General features: G+C 38.5%; 1 protein-coding gene across 13 annotated transcripts; it reads right to left on the bottom strand.

The window, feature by feature from the left end:
* On the bottom strand, positions 1-23,747 carry Arms (Ankyrin repeat-rich membrane spanning). 13 transcript variants are annotated; one of them, XM_089469622.1, is made up of 14 exons: positions 23,047-23,747; positions 13,929-14,716; positions 6,873-7,007; positions 6,609-6,806; positions 4,995-6,555; positions 3,702-4,914; positions 3,463-3,641; positions 3,170-3,402; positions 2,936-3,106; positions 2,655-2,861; positions 2,514-2,543; positions 2,089-2,422; positions 467-748; positions 1-400 (listed from the first exon to the last, which is right to left on the bottom strand). In XM_089469622.1, exons 2-14 carry the CDS (start codon positions 14,565-14,567, stop codon positions 210-212), a joined length of 5,373 nt encoding a protein of 1,790 aa, XP_089325748.1. In that variant the 5' UTR covers positions 14,568-14,716; positions 23,047-23,747; the 3' UTR covers positions 1-209. The 13 variants fall into 13 exon arrangements, with proteins under 13 accessions (XP_089325748.1, XP_089325750.1, XP_089325755.1 ...); XM_089469624.1 differs by having other exon boundaries at positions 2,314-2,422; positions 23,047-23,746; XM_089469629.1 differs by lacking the exon at positions 13,929-14,716.
* Positions 23,748-23,758: the final 11 nt, after the last annotated feature.

A 23,758-nucleotide genomic window follows, 5' to 3' on the forward strand; every position in this document is an offset into this window, starting at 1 on the left:
TTAAATTCATAATAATAAGTGTATATATTCAATCAATTCATTTTCTAGCAATATTAAATTATTACAACGTTAAACAGTGACACGCGTTACACGAACTACAGCCTATTTGTAACTTAATTTAAGTGGCACTAAGTAAAAAGCACATATTGAATCTTCTGTTGTAGTTTTTGTCGTTGTTCTTGCTGCTGGTCGCAGCCATTGCAGTCCTATCATTTGCGCACCGTAAACACCAAAGGCGCCGACTCATCCTCCTGCTGGTCGAGCAGTGTGGTCCTAATAGCACGTATCGAAGCACGCTGTTGTGCCTCGATATCCTCGTATTCGATGGACGAGGAGCGCAGCAGCTGAAATTGCGCATTTGAGTCATTTTTGGTTATGATCAGCGAGGCAGGCCGGGGACCTAAGAGAAGGAAAGAAAATGTAATTAATAAAGGAATATGTAAATATTTCATATAATTAGCATTACCTGCTGGCGGCTTGGTGGTTAAGCGCCCCTTGCTGCTGCCCGGCCCACTCGCCAGTTCCACTTGACGCTCCGAAACGTATTCCACCTTTGAGGCATTATTGTTATTATTATTGTTGATGTTAGCCAAATTACTGCTGCTGGGCGTTTGTTTGATCGATACGCGCTTCTCCGACTTCACGCTGCCCTGCTGCTTCAATATGGAGTCGCGCCGCTGCTGCATTGGCGAGCCGGACGTGAGCAGCGTCGGAGCAAACAAGGCACCGGCACTGGACAAATCGAGGTCTACAAATTTGATAAATGTAAAATTAGAAATGTAGGAGAAGGGGGATTACAGCTAGTGGAAAGTACACAAAGCGAACACAATTAGCAACCAGATGATGCTTGTGACAGATTTATTCTGTTTGATGGACGACTTGATGGCAGTGCAGAACTCCTTTTCCACGATGTATATATATCTATGTAGATCTTAAATATAAGTATTTTGTTTTATTTTACCCAACACCATTGATTAATAAATATTTACAAGCTAAGCTAAAGTTTGCATGCATTAATCAACGAAACTCAATAGAAAGCAATAAAAGCCACTTTTACTTTGTTTTGTCGAACATAGAAAAATGCGATTGTAAAAAGTTTTCATATGATTATTTATTTAATCTTTCATATTATCAAGTTAAAAACTCGCTCGTGGAAGCAGCTTTGGTTAGTTGTTCATTTTAATTACGATTGTTTTTTTTTTTATGGCAACTTAAAACTAATTTTAAATAATCGTGCAGTCGTTTTTGGAATACATTTTGTAAATTATGCAAATACTATAAATCAAAATACTGTATATAGCTAAAAACCTGAACACAAGGTTTTAGAGTTTGGATTAGGTTGTTTATGAACTATTGCCAATTTAAGAAAAACATCAATATAAATAAAAAAGAAGAAAGAATTATATTAAAGTACGTTAAATAGTGTATAAAAGCCATGTCTATGGAAGAATCGTTTAAATAAAATTGCAAAAGCGTTTTTAACTTGTCAACAAGGTTTGATAATGGCACATATATATAGTATATATATATAATATATAGGTAAGTGTATATATGGTTAGACAACTAATTGTTTAGTAAATGTTTCTTAAGAACTATGCCAGACCTAAATGTACACCAAATACAAGTGTGTTCCTTAATACCTATTTTAATATATATGCTATAATTAATCTTACTCCTATATAGTAGACACATGAATGTACATACATATGTAAGTACATGCATATGTATAATTATTTCAATTGTTCAGCTTTCGAATCGTTTTCAGTTGTCTTTTACAGGTTCGTTGGTTAGGAAGCTCTTTTGTAATACAGATATGTTTGTTAGTATATGGTAAACATAGAGTAGAGGAATTTTATAATTTGGTATCATCGTAAATCTTATCAGAGTTGGGCATCACCACCACCGTTGGCACCTGGGTGTAGGGCGTCATGGGTTCGATCAGCAGCTCATCGGCAATCGACCTTGGACGCGCACCGTGCGCCAAGCCATGCTGATTATAGAACATACTGCCAACACCACCAACACCACCTCCACCGCCACCACCCACGTTTATCAAATCGGCGTTACTGCCGCTACTATTGCCATTACCCATACGCATCTGGAGGCCGCCGCCGGCAGCTCCGCCAGCGCTCAGACTTTGCAGCGAGTGCGAGCTGGCACTGCGATTGTATTCGTTGTTGTTATTGTTGTTGTTGTTGTTGATGTTGTACTGCAGCAGATTGTGAATCTTCTGCTCGTCGGATGGCGAACCAAACTCGGAAGACTCGCGAATGGGTGCTAATTGCAGCTGTGCGGCAGCAGCTAACATCTCACCTGTGGGCAAACCAGACGGACTGGGTCTCTCACTGCTGGCCACATCCTCGAAAGCCTCCTCGTTCAATGTTTGCAATGCGCCGCAAATCATTTGCTCCTCAAGCGTAACCTGCACAAGACAAGATTTCATATTTTAATCATATACATACAATCATTTTGAAGAGGACTCGAATAAAGTTTGGTTCTGTGAGCTCTTTTACCTGCAGATACTCATAGTCATGGATTTTTGACTATTTCGGTAAGCGTTAGACAGAGACAAAGATAAACACAATTATGTACATGGATGAAAATCCTGTCTGCTTTCAGCTTTATATGTAAAGCTAACCCATTCATTAACTAACCTGTTTCTCCATGTGACTGACAGAGTTTCGCCGTGACAGCGATGGCGCTGGTATTGCCTCGGGCACCTCTCGCATCACGGGCACAGCGGCTGGGGGCTCTGCTATAGAGGGCTGAGGCCGAATCTTGCGTGGCAGTCGTTCCACATCGCGCAGGGTGGTAATAAGCAGTCGAAACAGTTCCCAATGGCCGAAGCTCAGGCCAAGCACCTGCACGGAGTAAATAATTGAATAGGAAATTAGATATATCTGCACATAAAATATATTCCCAGCTATATATATACCGCTTTGAGGTCCGTCAGTTCACAGTGCTTCAGCACGCGGCCGTTGATGGCATTTTCACGCAGCACAGGCGCCAGTTTCGGTAGCGCTGGCTTGAGATCCTCAATGCGTTCCAGCAGGCTGATGACGCCCTCGACGGTGAGGTCCGTGAGCTTTGTTTGTAGTATATCATCCTGTGTAAAGCAATTGAAAAGTTATAGTAGATGTTTTCTCCCCCAATAAAATCTCTATCTTACGCCAAAGGACTCGCTGGGCGATGGTATCAGCGGTGTTGTTGGCTCCATCACGCTCAGATGGCGCGAACGCATCTCATTGGGCACAAAGTCGTTCTGCAGCATTTGGTAAGGCGGATAGACCTGAGGGGAAGGCACATAGGTTGTTGGCGGCGGATGTGGGCGCATGCTGTGCGTGATGCTGGGACGTGTTTGCAGCACCAGCGAGCCTTCGTCTTCGATGATTTGTTGATCCTCTGTGACAGCGGGAAATTGATGATTAATGTTCATTACGAATTCATTCAGCAATCACTTACCTTTGAGCACCTTTCTGAGATACGGATCCAGATTGATTGTGAAGGGCAAGAATATGCGCAAATCCGCGACCAATAAATCTGATTTATGCAGCTGCAGAAATGCGTCCAGCTTGCGCTCATCGCGATCCAGCTCGAGCAGAGGTGCCGCCTCACGCAGACAGGCGAGCTTCGGGCGAACTCTGAAAGAGTTCAAGTTAGGTTATTGAGCAATGAATTAATTTCAAGCTTGTCTCACTTACTTTTCATAGACACTCTGCAGCGAGATGTTCTCATCGGCATTGGTGTCCATAAACTGATCGTGATGGAGCACAATCATGCTGGCGCGCAGTGGCCATTGCTCGGTGAGATTTATCCAGGAACTGAGCCGATACCAGCTGAAGTCGATCTGGAATGCTTTGAGTAGACGCACTGTGATGTAGATGACGTTCATCAGGCGGCGCATGCTGCGCGGATTCACATCGCTGAAGTAGTCATCGGTGAGCACAATGCGTGACAAGTCAAGCACCCCTTGAGGATTCTGGCCCAGTCTATGCAGATTGGAGCCGATCGAGCTGGCCACGGATTCGGACAGACGCAACTTTTTACCACCACCGCCACCGCGTTGAGTATTGTGCGGCGCACGTAGCTTCTCCTGGCTAGACATTATCTCCGAGGCATTGGACAGACGGCGCGCGGAAACCGAGTGGCCCAGCGAGGGTCCGTCGTCGACTTGGTAGTCTGCGCCGCTACGTTTGAACAGCAGCGCCGTCATTTGGGCCCGCTGCACCTTGCGCAGTCCAGAGTTTTGCAGATAAACCGGCAGATGGACCAAGTTACGCAGGAAGTCGTGACCACCAATGCCGCCCTCGGTGAACAGCCTGCGGCTATTGGCCTCAGCGGCCTTGGCAATCACATGCGGATCCACGGAGATGAGCAGCACGAAGGGACGATTGGGCGAGGAGAGCAGCGTTTGCACAGCATTCAAGAGCGTCAAAATGCGTTCCGTATCACACGAGTCCAGAGCATCGATGACGCCCACCAAGCGACTCTGCTGATTGGTAAACGCATCCAAACACTTGACCATATCCGTCAGCACAGCCACCTCGGCGCCCAGCAGAGTCAGGGGCGCATTCTCGTTGGAGCGCACGGCCCGCTTCAGCTGGCGCTTGTGCGAGATGAACAGCGAGCCACAGACCTTGGCCAGCACATGCAGGTGCGTGCAGATGAGCGTCACTAGCACCGCAGCTATCACATAGACGGCCACCAGAATCTGCTCACGCTCAACGTCATTGGCGTGCGTGAAGTAGGCAACTATCAGTGCTATGCCCGCCACAAGGGTGATCAGGCCGAGCTCGAAGAGCAGCACAATGGGCAGGCAGCACATGCGACGCCAGCGCCAGCCCACATCCATTTTCAGGCACTTGGGACGAAAGGCACGATACAGACGCGTCGACAGCCAGCCATAATGTGACTCTGCAAAGGCAAAAAGAATTCAGTTAATATTTATTTATATATATCACAATATACGCATCATTAGCTAAGTAACTACGCACCAATGGCATCCAGCAGGGAGGCCAGCATGTGCGCCACGGCGCCGTCGCCCGTGGGCGAGGCACTGCTCGCTTCCGCAAAGTGAAAGCGCACGGGCTTGGGCTGGGAGTCGGCCTGCGGACCGGGCGGATGGCAGAATGTGACCTGCAGTATGAGGCGCAGCCGTGTCATGCGCTTCTCCAGCGCATGCAGCACAGAGTAGGCCCAAAACATGTCCATTTGGTAGTTAAAGTACTTCGTAGCCGCGAGCAGGAGATAAGCCAATACCAAGAAGACAACTGCAGCCAGAGCGCCCCACAGCACAGACCACGTGCTCAGGCCCACAATTGTTCCAATCAGCAGCGAAATGTGTAGGCAAACCATAAACAGGAGGCTGCCAGTCTTGGTCGGTGGCTCCGCCCACTGCTTGGCAAAGTTGTTCATTTCGTCGCGCAGTTTGTTCAGCAGGAAACTCTTGCCGCTGCCCCACTTGGCGTAGAGGCCAACGGTGATGGGCGTGGTTAGAGTGGGCTCGCTGAGCACATCGGCGAGCGCCGACGAGTACAGCTCATAGCCCAGCATGCCCTCCGAGTCTTCGTTGGTATTGAGGCGTCGCGCACCAAACACTTGACCCAAGATGGTCTTCTGATGCAGCGAGTCAATGTTGTAGGGCGTCTCGCCCGCCTTGTTGGCGCGGTACAGCAGCTGGCTGTGCTTGGGATTGCGCAGCAGCGCCTCGACAATGGCCTTGGAGCGAGCACGCATCGCTATGTGCAGGCAGGTGTCGCCACGCTTATCGCTGGCCGTCACCTTGGCCTTGCGATCGAGCAGCATGTGAACAATCTCCAGATTGCGGTTGCGAACGGCACGCAATAGCGGCGTATCGCCATCTTTGGTAGACGACTCCAGGTCGGGATTGGTGAGCAGCAGCAGTTTCACAATTTGTGTGTGGCCCTTCTCCACGGCCGTGTAGATCGCCGTCTTGCGATCCTTGCCTTGGATATCCACATCGGCGTGTTTCTTGAGCAACGCTTCGACCACCGTACGGTGTCCGCCCTTGACGGCATGTATCAGCGGCGTATCTCCACCGCGATCCTGGATATTGATGTAGGCGCCAGCAGCTATCAGAGAGGCGGCGATATCCTGAAAGCCTTCGCGGCTGGCTATGCACAGCGCTGTCATGCCATCCTTGTCGAGGGCATTCACATTTGGCTTCTTCTCCAGCAATGAGGTGACGCAGTCCGTGTGTCCGCCGGCGGCAGCCACCAGCAGGGGCGTCCATGAGTACATGCCGGCGGTGTCCACGTTGGCGCCAGCCTTCACCAGCGTGTCCACGATCTCAACATTGCCACGACGGCAAGCCCACACCAGAGCCGTGGTGCCATACTTGTCCCCTACATTCACCTTGGCGCCGCGTTGCACCAGCAGCTCCACAATGTCCTTGAAGCCGCGGCCAGCCGCCCAGAGCAGCGCACCCAAATGGTAATTGCCGTGGGCATTGCCATCGGCTCCCTTGTCTAGCAGCAGGCGCACCAGATCCGTGTGTCCCCGATATGCAGCCCACATCAGAGCAGTCCAACCGCCCTGCAAGTCTCATCATGAATACCATAAATACTTGAGAGACTGCATTCGCTTACCATATCGCGATGCTCTATTTCAGCGCCATGATCCAGCAGCAGTTGCACCACATCCAGGTGACCATTGCGCGTGGCACACAGCAGCGCCGTCCAGTTGTCCAGATCCTCCGCCTGCACATCGGCACCACGAGCCAAAAACTCACGCACGAACGAGGTCAGACCACGACCCGCCACGACCATAAGCAGCGTAGTTCCATTCTGTAAATGAAGTTGGAGTTTAGGTACAGCTGATAGATATTATGTGGATTATCATATATCGCTTACCTCATCGCGATCATCGATGGATAGATGGCGACTATCGAGTATAGCGCGAAGACCGGATATATCATTATTGTCAATGTATTGCAGCACCGCGCGATGTCCGAGCGAACCCATGGAATCTCCGTATCGATTTATATTCTAGACGAAGACGACAAATAGGGTAGAGTTAATTATCTATTGGCAATTGCAGAATGTTTTAAATGTTGATTAATCAAACTTCATGCAGTTTTCTTAGTTTCCTTTTATTATTATTTGTATAACTCAATTAAGGGGAGGTCTGGTGGGGCTTTGGGCGGCGGCTCTTGTGTTTTAATTGCGTTACGTTAAAGCAAAACATATTTTAATTAAATATAAATCAACATACAAGATGTGAACACACAAGTCACATGCTCAAATTAGAGGAGGAACAAAGTCTTGTTTGATAAATAGAACACGAACCAACAGAACTACACTCAAAGAAATTTAAGTGCAATTAGTGTAAGGGAGTGCCTATAGGGTATATCAAAAGGATATGACATATTTTCGACTTAAACAACACTGAATACAATAACTGAATGATGTTAAAGTATATGAGGCATTCACATCTGTAGATGAGTTAGCGAGAAAAACTTTGAAACAATTTTTAAAATTCCTAATTTTCCTTATATGTATGTTTATTCCACCCAATCGCTTATACTAAACTGTAAGATTCAAGTGTTTCAAGCTGAATTTATAGCTGGAATCATAGCAATCATTAGCAAATAAGTAAATATACATAAAGATCGATTACTTGAATGTCAGAGATAAAATCTCTGATAAGAAGCGCGTATCGTATATTTAAGATCAGCAAATTTAATTGATAAACTAGCCCTGCGCGTGCGAATACCTTGCGACTGTCAACTTAACTGAAACATGTCAAGTCCATTTCGAACGATTGACGACAACGAGCTGTCAAAATTATTGAGGTGTGGTCTTTGCTAAAAAAAAAAGATATTGATAATGGCGCCTACAAAGACCTAAAAGGAGGACGAATTACCGAAGCTAAAATGCCCTTTTTAAAAAGCCTAGTTAACAATGATAATTATATTTTAAATAAGGAATAATTATCTATATAGAATCCTTATATATCAAATTATTCCATTGTCGATAAGATTTTGTTTAAGTAAATCTAGGCAGGTGACCACGTCTACTCCAGGGGTCTTATTTTTGAAGCGAACAATCCTCTGACAGCTTTATGATAAACTTCTTACGTTCCGAAAGATATAGTCCGACTCTACCTATGGGAACATTCAATACATTTAGTTTCACTACTATTTTCATGAATACACTCCATGTAGATCTTGATTTTGATCAATCATTAATCTAACGAAATTCCTATTCAAACTATTTCATCTATTTATAGATTTACATATCGCACTATCGTATTAAAATGCCTCCTCCTGAAAATTGAAGTATTTTTATACCCTGAACCCATTGAAAATGGGAAATCAGGGTATAATGGTTTTGTTGAAATGTATGTAACAGGCAGAAGGAGGCGTGGCAGACCCCACAAAGTATATATATTCTTGATCAGGGCGACGAGCTGAGTCGATTTGGCCCTGTCCGTCTGTCTGTCTGTCCGTCTGTCCGTCTGTCCGTCTGTCCGTCTGTCCGTCCGTCCGTCTGTCCGTCTGTCCGTCTGTCCGTATGTTTGAACGCGTCGATTTCCGAAGATATAAGAGCTAGAGACTTGAATTTTTTTTTAAAATGACCGTATATACAGCGCGGACGTCGAGTTTGCTTTTAAAATTCGATAAATCATCCCGTTATGTTTTTATCGAGTAAAAACATTCAAGTTCAAATCAGATGCCTCTATAGCTAATTGTGAATGATTTTTCTTTTTTTTAAATTTCTCAAATATTTAATATAATATGTAGATCATATGCTGAAAGTTTCATTAAATTCCGTTCAGTCAAAAATTAATAAAAAATAATCAAATATTTCGCCAATTAACAAACGCACGTGCAGCAGCTACAACAAAAACATTCGTTTAATCACATCAGCTGTTAGTTTCGTTTAGTTTTGGTAGATGGCGCAGCAGCAGTGAATCTATTTGAGTTTTGCCAGCGCCACCAGCAGGAGTGGGGCGGCCTAGTGTGTTAGATGCATGACGCTCGATCAAAAAGTCGCGGTTCGAATCCCGATCGGTGCAACACTGATGTTAATTTTTTTTAATTGTTTCAAAATATTTTTATATTTTCATATATACTTTTTCTATTTAATTTATATTTTTAAATACACCGAAATTAAAATTTTAACTATATTTTATGTGCGTTTTTAATAGTTTGGTTATTCTAGCAGATTCTTAGAATCACATCAGCAGTTAGTTTCGTTTAGTTTTGGTAGATGGCGCTGCAGCAGTGAATCTATTTGAGTTTTGCCAGCGCCACTAGCAGGAGTGAGGTGGCCTAGTGTGTTAGCAGCATGACGCTCGATCGAGGAGTTGCGGTTCGAATCCCGATCGATGCAACTGATGTTAATTTTTTTTAATTGTTTCAAAATATTTTTATATTTTATTAAATGAGTTTGGTATTTTATTTATATTTTTAAATACATCGAAATTGAAATTTCAGCCATACTAAATGAGCATTTTTATTTGTTGGGTTCAGGGTAGTATCTAGTCGAGCACTCTCGACTAGAGTTTTCTTACTTGTTCCTTCTCTTTTATTTAATTTTCACAGAAATTAGATTCTCTATTTGCCTTCGTGTTTTATGATTGCGCCAAAAAAAAAACGAGATTACGAGTATTTACCACTCTAAAATAGATATCCACTCACGTTTTTGCAGTAGCTTTACTGCCAAAGACGTATCTAAATATTGTATAAATCAGCTATATTAAACTGACAGCTAAGACCAAATAAAAAATGGGAGTGAATCTAGTTAAAGGAATTACTCGCGATACTAATCAGAATTTATTTTTGTTTTGCTTCACTTTTTTGAAGCGTGAAAATATACTTTATAAATAAATATTTTGTAAACAGTGAAGCGTTAAGGTTTCATCTTAGTAAATGTGTAAGATTATTTGCATTATTATTAACTAGGAAAGTTTGTGTGTAAGTACATATATAGACATAGCTATTAAATAGCGCTAAGTGCTAATACGCATTAAAGCGTCACATATTAATTCGCACAACAAACATATTTTTAGTATTTTCATTTTTAGTATTTTAATTTTTTATAAGGTTATGATTAAATTTGAAAAAAATATATATATACTGTATAAATGGAAATAATTTTTTAATTTATATGATAGAGTTTCAAATAAATAAAACGCTTAAATAATAATAATAAAAATCTAAAAATTTATGTAAATAATTTTTGTTCATATTCAAATTGTACATAAAAATTTGTTATTGTTATTGTTATTATTAATAAAAATGAACTGAAAAAAAATATATATATTTAAAAAAATAATAATCATAATTAACTAAAAAAAAAAGTTTTAAAGCAGACCAAAATAATATTTATGATATACAAAAATGTAATTAATAAATACTTTTTGTATTATTCAATCAACTTTCAATAAATATGAACCAATATATTCACTTTAGATTTCTATTTGTTTTCTTTTTGAATTAAAAATTATTTTTGGTAATCTTTAAAATATTATATTTTACTTATATTTATATTTAATTTGAATCCCTATTTATTATTTAATATATTTTTTTTTCTCTCTTTTTAAAAAGTAAACCTAGATTTACGTCACTTGCTGAAAATCAGTTAAATATTGCACGCTTAAATATTTATATTAAATTGTGTGTTTATTAGCTTAGCTGTGTTTTCAGTTATATTTGAATAAATACGAACATTTTTGGCTTTTTTCTTTGTGGGAGAACGTAAGTTGTTTAAGCTTAAACGCGATGCGCTTAAAATTAACTCATCGAAACTTTTTGATAATTTCATTTTGCCGACACTGCAACGCGCGCACGAACTTAGCTTGAGTTGATCTCAAATATTTGTAAACGAAATGTTTTTTATTTATTTAAGACAAGTTCTCTTCACTACAGTTTCTTCTTATTATTTTATCAGCTCATGATTTACAGTGCAATGGGCCGCAATTAAGACTAGATACACGTAATTCAGTAACCAAAGCAAGCGACAGTTTTTTTAATTAACTGTAATAAATTGCATTGTATATTTTTATTGTTATATGAATATATATTTAAGCGGTTTCTTATTCTTTTAATAATAATTTATTTGTGTATTTTTTAATTTGTACTATCTCGCAAAGAATGCTTCTGCACGGCACGACGAATTGGCTTTGAATGCGAGCCATGTGCAAGCTGCTGCTGTTATTGGATGGTCGGGCGGTCTGTCGTTTGGTCGTGCTGCTTGGTTAGTCGGGTGTCTGGTGTCGGGTGGTATCGTCGCATGACGTTGTTGTCTCTCGCTTATCAAGCCAAGCCGACCCGACCCGACCCGCGCCCCGCTCCGTCCGCTTGCCCAAAAACCCGTCACTGATTACAAATAACAGCAGCACATGTAAGCAGATACTGTCTGGGCCTACAGTTAGAGATCTGTATCTGCGGATGCTCAAAAGCGCGCGCGCGCACTATGAAATGCTGCAATTTAGTAAGTTTTTGTTTTTGTTTTCGTTGTTGTTGTTGCCTGCCACTTAAACTTGTTTGCCAATTTGGCTAGAGCAATCAAAAGCTGTTGCACATTTGCCGCGCACGCTCTTGCCACAAGCACGCACTGCCACCAACTAACTGGCTAACTGCCCAAATGGCCAACTGGCTAACTGGCTAGCTGGCCGACTGGCTGGCTGGCTGGCTGATTTGGCTAAAATGCTGTGCGGGAGATGTGACCAATGACCAGGTGACCAATGACCAATGCTGTTTAGCTGGAATTCTGCTCTTAAGCCTCAGCTTAAGCGCACACTGCCTCAACACTGTCGGACATAAGAAAAAGTTTCTCTTTACTTTACGACTTTGGCATTGCAAAGGCCAACTGCAACCGCACAACTTGGCCGACCAACCTTAGTTGAGTCTCGTTGTTTAGGTATTATTCCATTGCACTCGTTAATTGTTAATCAATTAAATATACATTTTCAATTTCTGCTGGTTCTCGCCCAGTTGGCTTACTCCATTAGTTAATTGAACAAAGCATTTCAGCCAAATTGAATAAACGTAGACAATAAATTCTTTGTGCTGAACCAAGAAACTGCATAAGTTATTGATATTGTTATTGTTGTTCGCATGAAAATGGGGATTTTGTTTTTTTTTTTTTTTTTTTTGCTTTGGCTTTGACGTTGGCTTTGGCTTTGGTCAAGAAAAAAATCACCGCAAATTTGGGTCAACTGCATATAAATGCAGCTTGATTAATGTTTTTGAAAATATCCGATTCCAATTAAGTGTAAAATCTTTACACATGTGAAAGCCACACTGATCATTGATTATTGCTGCTGATAATGCGCTTTAAGAGACTTCAGTTCGCTCCTTGGCAGTGATCGACAGATGAGTGAGTTGCGTAGTGACAACTCGAACGAGACTCGAGTTTCGGACTAGTTTAAAGCTAATAGATTCTAGTCTATGCTGAAGGTCACTGCAAGCAGTGCGATGTATAGTAGTTAACTCTACTGTTACGTTTTTATACTTGCTCAAGAAGTAAAACGGGTATATTGGTGCAATATCAGAAGAGTTCATTTTGGGGTTTTTACATGTTCATGAAGTGAAAGTAGTATCTTTAAGCAATATAATGGGAGTTACATTTGGGTATTTATACTGGTTAACGATTTGAAAAGGGTATAAAGGGTATATTGGTTTGCATGCAGTGCAAATTTCAATATTGAAAACAGAGACTAAGAATTCTAAAATATTTTTGCTAGTAACGTATCAAATAGAGATACACGATATCTGTTATTATTTAAGTTGTTAGAGTCTCATATAGACAACAATACGCCCATTTTAGGCGTGGCACATTGCAATACATCTAGACCCTAACAATTTTATAGTGTAGGTAGTTCCTTTTGAGTTTTGTGTAAAGTGATTCAATGAGTATTATGCAGTCGGTAATGCCCGACTTGTTTCATGAAAAGTATTAACAAGTGTAGTAATTAAAGTGTGAATTGAAATTATTAATTATAATACCAATAATAATAAAATTAATATAATTATAATATAATAATAAAAATAGTAATAATAGTAATAGTAATATTAATAATAATAATAATATAATTTATTTTAATAAATATAAAGATACTCAAGATTAATTCTACTTATATTTATAAAAATTGTAATACTGCGGATTTCCCACAAATTTTTAGCCATATTTACTTTAAGCTAATACATTATAGTCCCAGAAGTCAATGCGTCAAAAATAAACCATTGATGGACAGTTTTCGATAGGTTGAAGACATTTCATAACCGATTACCAATTAGAGTTAATTTTTAGCTATATCAAGTGGCTGAATTAGCCACAGAACTGACAGTAAGTCAGCCCTAACTAATGTTTGTTTATCGCATGACGCTCGTAAGTATATTTAATATGTTAAAGGTTATTTCAGCCAGCACGCACCTCAGACATTAAATTGCATAATCGCTAATGGATAGCAAAGCTGAGCCAAGTTGTAAAAATACCAAAAATAGATACGTTAGTTGCCAAACTGCAATGCTTGCTTGCCAGTTTAAGCAGCTGTTAAATATAGATTAATTGTTTAATGAATCGCGAAAAGTTATTTTTGATTGATGTTTGTTGTGGTTAGACAAGAAGTTGAACGGCAAGGCAAATAATTAACAGAAGAGCATTCAACTTGTTTGGGTTCATAAGCGACAGCATAAGAATAGGAGGAGCAGGGGGAGCAGAAGAGCAATGCAACAAACAACAATGAACAGCAATGAACAACAACAACATCAACAACATGAAAAAGAAGCAGAAAAAGTTGCATAGCATGTTTATTTTTAGATGTTGCATTTATAGAACCAGGACGGGTTATATAGGTATAGAGAGGAGTAGGGCATTAGAAGATAAAGCCAGCCAAACAATGAGAGGGAAACAGAGAACGAGATAGAAAGAGAGAGAAAAAGAAAAAAAACTAAGTACATTCACATGGATGTGGGAGAAGCGACGCAGCGCCATATTAAAGTGACTGAATCGTCGCGTCGTATGGGGCGTTATGCTGTGCTCCTGATGATCGCTGCAGCTGCCGCTGCACGCATCTCCATTCTGCTCCTGGCCATGGCTGTCCGGTGTAGGTGAGCGCGTCGGCGTGGGCGAGGGCGACAACGTATTAGGATTGCTGCTGCCCATGGCATCCGCTGGCATCGACTCGGAACTCTCAATGTTGATCACGAGACGAGGCAGCGAACCATGCGGCGCAATCTCTGTGCCGCGCTGTCGCTGCAGAGTGCGATTGGTTGTGCTGGGCGTGGCGGATTTGGCGCTGCGAAAGTCACGATGCTCGTCCCATTCGAGCAGCGGTCGCTGCAGCGACTGCAGATCATGTGTGCCCGTATCGTGCAGGCCACGCACCAAAGCCCCAATTGTGCGCTGCTTGCACGCCTTGACGTCGCTTGAACTGGTTACGGATGATGCTGCTGATGCTGCTGTAGCTTTCGTTGTTGTTGTTGCTGCTGCTGCTGTCACAGTCGCAGTCGCAGTCGCCTTTGGGTCAGCTGCTGTCGTTGATGGCTTTGCTGCTGCTTTTTGTTTAAGCTTTGGCGCTTTATCATTCGGCTGCATGGTCGCTGTTCACTTCTGTATGCACATGCGCTGCTGACACTTTGCGAGTTTCGAGTTCTTTCTTTCTTTGCTTTTCTTTTTATCGCTTCTTTATGAGTCGGCACAGTAAATGACGCGGACTATGGATTGAGAGCTGCAGCAGCTGCCGCCTGGGCCAACTGATTAGTTATTAAGTATGCTCACATATGACATGTTTAATACATTTATTAATGTTCTTTCTTTAGTTTATTCTGCATTTGCAGCAGTTTGTTTTGTTTTTTAATTCTGATTGAACAACAATTGAACGTTTGATGCTTTGCCTTGTCTAATTGACTGCATACTCAATTGACCAAGTCACAGCCAATTGTTGATTCAACACAATCAAGTGAAATGACATTCAAAAAGGGAATCGAATCGTGGAGAGTGAAATAGTTCCATATTGCATATAAGTCTGTTCATATGCGTATAAAAGACTTGAGAACTTCAAATAATGAAGTCTTTGGGACAGATTTTGATGGGGATAAGATGTAAAATGGGAGACAGTATCTTTAACAACCTGAGGTGAAAGAATTATCAAAGGTGGCTTCAAAAATTGTATACTATAATTTTAATTTTTATAATATTAATATTATTTGCTTTTGTTTTAGGACTTTCAAATTTTCGATCTGCTTTGCAGCTAGATTTTAATTAAAATCTCTTCATATTTGATAGATTGAGTACTCAATCTCAAACTTGTCGAAAAAAAAAAACACATTTCTCTTGCCAATCAGACTAAAACTGCATTCATCTATACTATATCCCATAACTAGTGTATCTAGTCTGCTTATCTTATAGTTTATCTTAAGCAAAGAATATATATAACTCTATATGTATATACACATCCACCAAATGCACTCATCATTTTGTTATCATTAGCTTATCTCGTATATATTAAACACAGATTATAGCTGAAAAAGCTCTTAGCCTTCGCACAGCTTAACTGCATTAAATTTGTAGTTAAATTACACTTAAATTAATTATGTCACACACCTCGGATTCGCCCGGATGCGTTTTCAAACGGGCTTTAAACATTTTGGTTAAACTCTCGCCGCTTAGTTCCGTTTTGAAGGTATTTTACAGCTTCCAGGTAATAGAGAAGATATTGAAGAAAAAATACCCAAAATAAACAACAATTAATAACTTAAACTCGACCGCTTGCCTTTAATGTTCTAAATGAACTGGCTGCTGGAAGCTGCATGCATGTTCCATATATGGATGAAATGCATGGCGCCACACAGTTTACATTTGACTTTTAATTAATAGAACAAACAATTGAATTTATCACACACACGCTCGATAAGCGCGCAGATAAGCGCCGGATATTAAAACAGAGTGTTGGAGCAACTTCAACTTCCTATTTGCAACTGGGAAAACTTTTCTATTGAAATAACTTCTTGTTTTAGGTAATTATTTTCACACTTCGGGAATCATCGCGACGAACCATTCCAGACTGCGTAGCAAACAAAACTGAATCAAAGACAGCGACTTCAAGTGAAGCGGCCCGTGGAGGGCGATTGCTTTGAATGTTGCCTCCATTATGACAGTCCATCATAAACTTTATAACTGCTAACAGTGTGTGTCAATAGTAATTTACAGCCACAGCGAGCTTTAGAGATTCAGGCCGATAAATTAACGGAGATTCATTACTTATGTTATTGTTTATATCTCTGATCGTCAAATCAACGTCAAGTTTCCAAAAAAAAAAAAAAAATCGGAAAAGTATTCTACGTCACCATTCGGCGATTGACTGTACACATAATATGCTTTTCGTAGTAAGTCCTGTATACAGTTGCCATAGCTGTTAAATAAATATAATACCCAAACGTACTACTTATAGTATCTATCTGAGGATATTATCTAAAAATACTATCTAAGGATACTATCTAAAGATACTATCTAAAGATACTATCTAAAGATAATATCTAAAGATACTATCTAAAGATACTATCTAAAGATACTATTTAAAGATACTATTTAAAGATACTATCTAAAGATACTATCTAAAGATACTATCTAAAGATACTTTCTAAAGATACTATCTAAAGATACTATCTAAAGATACTATCTAAAGTTACTATCTAAAGATACTATCTAAAGATACTATCTAAAGATACTATCTAAAGATAATATCTAAAGATAATATCTAAAGATACTATCTAAAGATACTATCTAAAGATACTATCTAAAGATACTATCTAAAGGTACTATCTAAAGATACTATCTAAAGATACTATCTAAAGATACTATCTAAAGGTACTATCTAAAGATACTATCTAAAGATACTATCTAAAGTTACTATCTAAAGATACTATCTAAAGATACTATCTAAAGATACTATCTAAAGATACTATCTAAAGATACTATCTAAAGATAATATCTAAAGATACTATCTAAAGATACTATCTAAAGATACTATCTAAAGATACTATTTAAAGGTACTATCTAAAGATACTATCTAAAGATACTATCTAAAGATACTATCTAAAGATACTTTCTAAAGATACTATCTAAAGATACTATCTAAAGATACTATCTAAAGATACTTTCTAAAGATACTATCTAAAGATCCCATCTAAAAATTTTATTTATAGATATTGTCTAAAAATACTATTGAGAGATACTATCTAAAGACTCCATCTAAAGATACTATTTAAAGATAAAGATCTATAGATAAAACATATTGAGAAAATTTAAATATATTATTATTATAAATAACGCTTTTCATCTTGCATTTTCATTTTGAATTTAAGGTGAACATAGACCTATAAATTATATTAACTGTCGCATACTTTTAGGCTGCCAAAGAGTACCTTACCAGCAGGGCTGGCAAACATTCTTAGCTCTATATGCCTACATTTATATTGAACGTGCTTATAAATTTTATTATTATACTTAAACTTTTTGGCTAATGAGCTAAGACATTAACAACAGACTTTTTACAGACCTAATTATATATGAGCAAAAAAATACAAATGTCTATGCCGAAGGTCTGTCGCTATCGACTTACAGTTTGTAGAATTCAAATCAGCATACGATTGTGTACATCACACATACATATATATAAATTAAATACAGATGGAATATATATATAGACATAATATATATATATATATATATATATATACTTAAACACATGTTTAATTTGACTGCTGCCTGTCTGGCTGGCTGGTTTAATTTACCCACATTTACCTAAAATATCTCTGCTTATCAGATAAGCTAGCCAAAACATATGGTCGAGCCGGCGCTGCTGCAGACGTGGAATCGAAATTACCCACCTGGACAGAGTTGTTGCTGCGCCCAAAGGAGCTGCGAAAGAAGCCAAACGGGAATATGCTGCCATAGCCACCGGAATCGTGACGCTCGCGGCCGGAGCTCGTCGTTGCGGCGGAGGTCGGTGGCGATGAGGGATTTAGGGGCGACATCTCCGAGTAGGCGCGCCCCAATTGATCCAACTTGGGGGTGCGAACCATTTTGCACAGTTTTTTCGCTGGATTTTTTTTAAGCTATTCTTTTATTTATACACTAAAGCGTACATTTAATACACAACAAACAGTTAAATTGCGAAACATTGAATGGGGAATTGTTTCCGTTTAACGCAACTTATTCAGCTCGTGCCAATTATTTGCATGCGCCGATCAAATATTTACCGCTGATAACCTTTTTGATACTAATTAAGGTTTTTTATTTTCGTCAGCACACACAGATTCAACGGATTTAAATATTATTTCTAATTCCGTTTTTTATTTATTATCATTTTTATTTTTTTTTAGCTCGGCGCGCCGTATTCGAGCTGTCGAGCACACGCAACGCGCACTGCTGGAAAACTAACCGCAGGCAATGCCCGGGTTCTGGACAGGCAGCGACAGCAAATAATGCAGCTAGCTCACAACATGTGCGCCTAGCATTCTCTTCAGTTCGTATACCCCGTAAGTGAACTAAGCGGCAGAGTGGGTGTAACGAACTTTTTGTAGCTTGCCATAATAAGCAATGATATTTGCTTACATTTTCGTATTTTTTTATATCCTCTAACTGAATAATTTATATACCCAGTTCATACAATTTTGTATGGGGAAATCTTCCACTCTAAACACTAAAAATATTGTAATTGATTTTATATATTACCCATATGCATATTCTTGAACTATATTTTTCTATTTTTTCCCCAAGTCAATTAAAATATTAATAGCTTCTCCTCACCAAACTATAATTACAGATAATCTGTTAGTCACGCATTCCCTTCTAGCTGATCTTTACCTATTCATTTTGATAAAGAAACACTAGAGTTTAGCGAAACATTAACGGCGCTTTCGTACAGCTAAACTTGTGCAGAAACCCACCCACAAACATACGCACACACACATACACACACACATACGCACATATACTCCCACACACACTCCAATTACTGGCGCCCAAAATGAGCAATCACATCGGCTACTAATTACTGTTGCGCCTGTATTAAGTTATCGTAATAACTGTTGTCTGCTTGTGGAACGACGGAAAGGAACGTTCAAATTACGCACAGCAGCTCTCGCAGACAGTAAACAGTGAGTGAGCAGACTCACACTCTCTGTCCCTCTCCCTCTTGCTCTCACACACTTGCTCATTGTCTGACATATAGTAGTATTCGTTAAGTTAAGTCAGATCTCGTTGACTGATAACGCCGCCCGTTGACTGTCTACTCCCAGCCCAAAGCACACAGAGAGCGGAACGGCATTTCATGTTGACATAGCGTTCCCCAAATATGTACCCAGTTATGTTTGAGCCTACGAGAGAAACTGAAGAGATTTTGACTGCACATTCACACGTATTTAATTGATGTAAGACAACTAAAATAGAGTAATTAGTATATATAGTTTACTTAATAATAACATCATGTTAACTACATATACTAAATATGCGCAGCAGAATATTCATATAACTACTCTGTTTAATTACCTGATGTATGAAAATTAATTTTTATTATTTAGTATTTTAATACCAGTTCTGTTTACAGTTAAATACCGGGGCTTTGCTTTGTATTCCTGTTTGCCGTATCTATAAGCCCCTTTCTCAATCCACATACTACAATATGTAAGCAACTAGGCGTTGGGCATAGCCCTATTATTATTATTATTATTATAGTTGCCATGGGACCGCGCACTTTAATGTGTACTAAATATCAAAAAATAATAATCTACACGAAATCACTCGACCAGAAAATATCTAAAATGTAGATAATACTATAATTGAGGTATAGTATATACAAATGTATAAAACGTAAAATATAATATAATACAGCAAGCACATATCAACTATGTATTCTATGGGTGAAATACCAAAGCAGCAGTTTTTAAAAAATTGCTATATCAATCATGAAGATAGGACATGAGGACTTTACGTTAAGCCGTACGAAGACAGCTATAAGACTAACAAATCTAGGCAGTTCTTTTTAACATGTAGACTTTATAACGGCCTTGCTTTAATTCAAATTGAAATAGAGAATGCAGAGCATACTTTAGGGCGCTTTAATTTTAAAGATGTGGAGAGATAGTAAGGAGACAAGCTTGGATCTTTCTTAACTGATATATGAATATAAACAATAATTGTTGTATATGTACATTGTAAATATATATAAAATAAAATCTATGTATACAATCATTTCGACTCAACAACTCAGCCTGCATGTATCATAATATATAAAAAAAAATAGATTTAATTAAAAATCTTTAAGATACTCCGCCCAATTTCAATCGCCAACAAGTTTATTTATTGCTGGATTAAAAAAATCGACTTAATGTAAAACACAACAATTCTAAATAAGAGAAACAATGCTTATTAACAGAAATATATATACACATATATGTATATTTTGATTTTCCTGTGTGCCTGTGTATATATATTCTATATATATATGTAAGTGCACAAATATATAATTATTTTTATACAACTTGCCAAGCAATTTGTGGGTGAAATTTTGCGCCTGTCTGCCATCGGTCTATCAACAATTCCCAGAATAGCCAAATCAAAGACAAAAACAACAATACCGAACAAAGTCGAGACAATGATGTAGTATCATAGACAGTCATTAAACTTAATTCATTAAACTTCAGAATTTTGTTGCTTACAACAAACGTTGAGAACGTTGACTGCCAGTGGAAGGAAAACAATCATTGTTTTCAGCTTTTCTGCTTATCACTATAGAAAGCTAGTCGTCGGGGAAACCCAAAGGCATAGACTTAACAAATTTAGATAGCAGGCTATGGAATACCTCTGCTTTTATATATGTATATACAAAAAAAAGCCGTGAACTGATTAAATACTTTGTTTATTATCATATCAATCCGCTATCTTCTATAGTACAGATATATTTCAAAAGCATCTGAACTCAAAGTGCGAGTCTTTAGGAAACTCTGCAATTGTTAATACTAAATGTTCCTTAGATATTGTTATGGCTGATGTATCAAAACATTTACGACCCAACCTAGCTTAGCGTATAAATTCTATAGATATTACTGCAAAATCGCACAATGCCGGGGTTTCCAGTTCCCAAACTTTGTTGCTTACAAAAATATAATATATAAAAGCGAATATATAAAGATATATATACCATATATAAATGTAAGCATCAAGTATCAAGCGCAAGTTTTCTTTTTCTGAGCAACTGATGAGTCATTCTTAAAATTCGATAGCTGACATCGGCGAAACTTACTTGCGTAGTATACGTGACGCCCGTTTCGCTTAGTGCTTGGGATTCCATGAAATGAGATATGGAATAAACTGGCAGATTGTCCATCATTTTCGATTTTGATTAATCACTAGTAATATATTTCAATATCACTAAGCCGCGTACATCTAATGTATCTCTGACACTCTCAAAGGCTCGAAAGCAACTGCCAAAGTTTTCGCTCAATGCCTATCTCCAGTTGATTTGATTTATTAATTTCAACAAATTAACATCAATTTGTGTACTGTTATTGATCGTATTAATCTGATCGGATATTTAAGAGACATGTATTTCGAGAGTATCAAATATACTCTATAAATTGACTTGGCATAACTAGATATTTTGTTTGCAGAGCTCAAAATATACTGCTTGAATAACTCTCATAACTTCCTTCGTTGAGTCGCATATAAAAAAATAATGTTAATGTAACTCTATTCTCATTCTCATTACAATTGATTTATGTGATTGAAATTGTAAATGTTCTCCGAAAGCAAATATTTTTTTAGTACATATAAACACATTCCTAAACATAGCTCTCCTAGGCGATTCTCATAATGATAAATAAGCTGAAAATACAACTGTTGGCACTCCCAATAACTATTTTAATATAAGTTTGAGTATGCCGACACAGAGGGTGGTTTGAAAAGTTAAGCGGTTTAAGTAAACTTATTTAAAAGACGACTAATTTACACTCTTATATGCAAATACATTATTCATTATTGTGAAGAGGCAATATGTATATATTAAATAATTACAAATAAATTTTACTGAATATTAACAGTCCCACATATATTCTAAACATACTTTTTACTTGCTTAGATTTTAGATAAAGCTACCTTCAATGCCTAAATGCCTAAAATATAAGGCCAATTAATCAAATGAAGAAATTGCAATCTTAATAGTCCGTTGACAAGACGAAACGCCGGCAGATTGATAATAGCAGAGTGTATATCTACACAACTAGCTTTCTTATCGGCCCATTTGTTTGTAGATAAGCCCAGTTGGCAAATAGAAACTGGCACAGAAACAAAGATAAAGTGCGCTTAGTTTCGAGTGCGCAGGCATTAAGACGTATTCATTTCAATTATGACGAATGACGACAAAGGTATACTCTGGGGACTTTGTGGAGTGCCCCACACCTCAAATGGGAAGTAATTCATTTTCAATTCCGTCTATTAAATACTCGTTAGCCACAAATGACTGGCAAATACCAAGTTGAGCAGAAAAGAAAAGAAAAGATTCGTTTGACAGAAATAAGCCAAGGGTAAATGGAATTATTTAAAACGTAAAATAAATAAAACAAAAAATAAAGAAAGCCAGTTTTCTTTTTGTTTGTGTAAAATATAAAATAAGAATAAATACATTTCATATTTCCACATTCCTACATATAGTTTAATGACTTTGCACTACTGTACTTGGCATTTAAAAATAAATATATTGTGAAATTTTGTTAACTTGCCTCTACAGAGAATATTTAAAATGATTGGTCACACAAATGACATTATTATTAAATTAATTAGCACCTCTTTAGTTAATGCGAAATTCTACAAAAGTCATGGAAAATAGACTAATCGTGCCTGTGGAATATTTGCTATGGATTGTTGTTTGGATTTAATGTCTTACTAAGCATTACTGAAACAAATTAAATAACAAATTTGAAATTAGCTCAAATTTGGATTGTTTGCATCAATACTGTAAGAACAGAAGTTGATTTATATATGTATCTACCGATATATCTATATCAATGACACTCACCGGTTAAATCAATCAATTGTTGTTGTTATTGTTATTGTTGTTATAGGAACGATAGTCAGTTATACAAATTTGCCGCGCAAAAACAAAACACTCTGGCAGGATCAGACACATTGACAACAAACGACAGCTGAGCACAGCTGAGCGCTGCTCTGTGTGTGTATGTGTGTCTACTTGTATGTATGTATGTAGCTTTGTCTGTATGTATACACGCACGTGTGTCGCTGTATGCGAGTTTGTATGCCCGACAATGAAACGTCGATAAAAACTGATTACAATTACGCCCGCATTAGCTCTTACACTAGTTTCAATAACATCAGCACTTTAACAGTTAAAATTGAATATGTCGGTTATAAATAATTGAAATAAACTGTCACGAACACACAATAAAAATTATATATGTACATGTTCACGTACATATAGATGAGCACCAAGCATTCGCAGCAGCACACTGTGCGAAAAATGATTCTTTCACTATTTGCATTTGAATTTAAGCATTAGATATTCACTCTTTACATAATTAGCAATTTGTATATTAAATAGAATTATGAAACAATATCTTCACACTCTATTATAAATTGTACTATTATTAAATTAAGTTACATATATGGCGACCGAACAACAGTTCTACGTTCGCTGCCGTTTGCTACCCAACAAACAATGGGCAAGGCGCTTACGAATTTTCATACAATTGGCTAGTCGCCGAATTGTTTGC

Source organism: Drosophila arizonae, chromosome 5 (genome assembly GCF_054131065.1).
Source record: "Drosophila arizonae isolate 15081-1271.41 chromosome 5, UAZ_ARI_1.0, whole genome shotgun sequence".
NCBI lineage: Eukaryota > Metazoa > Arthropoda > Insecta > Diptera > Drosophilidae > Drosophila > Drosophila arizonae.

Excerpts from the sequence above, each read along its gene's own strand:
- Arms (XM_089469622.1), bottom strand. The coding sequence starts at position 14,567 with ATGCAGCCGAATGATAAAGCGCCAAAGCTTAAACAAAAAGCAGCAGCA. Across the intron at positions 4,915-4,994 it reads CTCCCTGCTGGATGCCATTG|AGTCACATTATGGCTGGCTG; the intron begins GTGCGTAGTTAC and ends TTGCCTTTGCAG. Across the intron at positions 3,642-3,701 it reads CTGCAGAGTGTCTATGAAAA|AGTTCGCCCGAAGCTCGCCT; the intron begins GTAAGTGAGACA and ends GAACTCTTTCAG.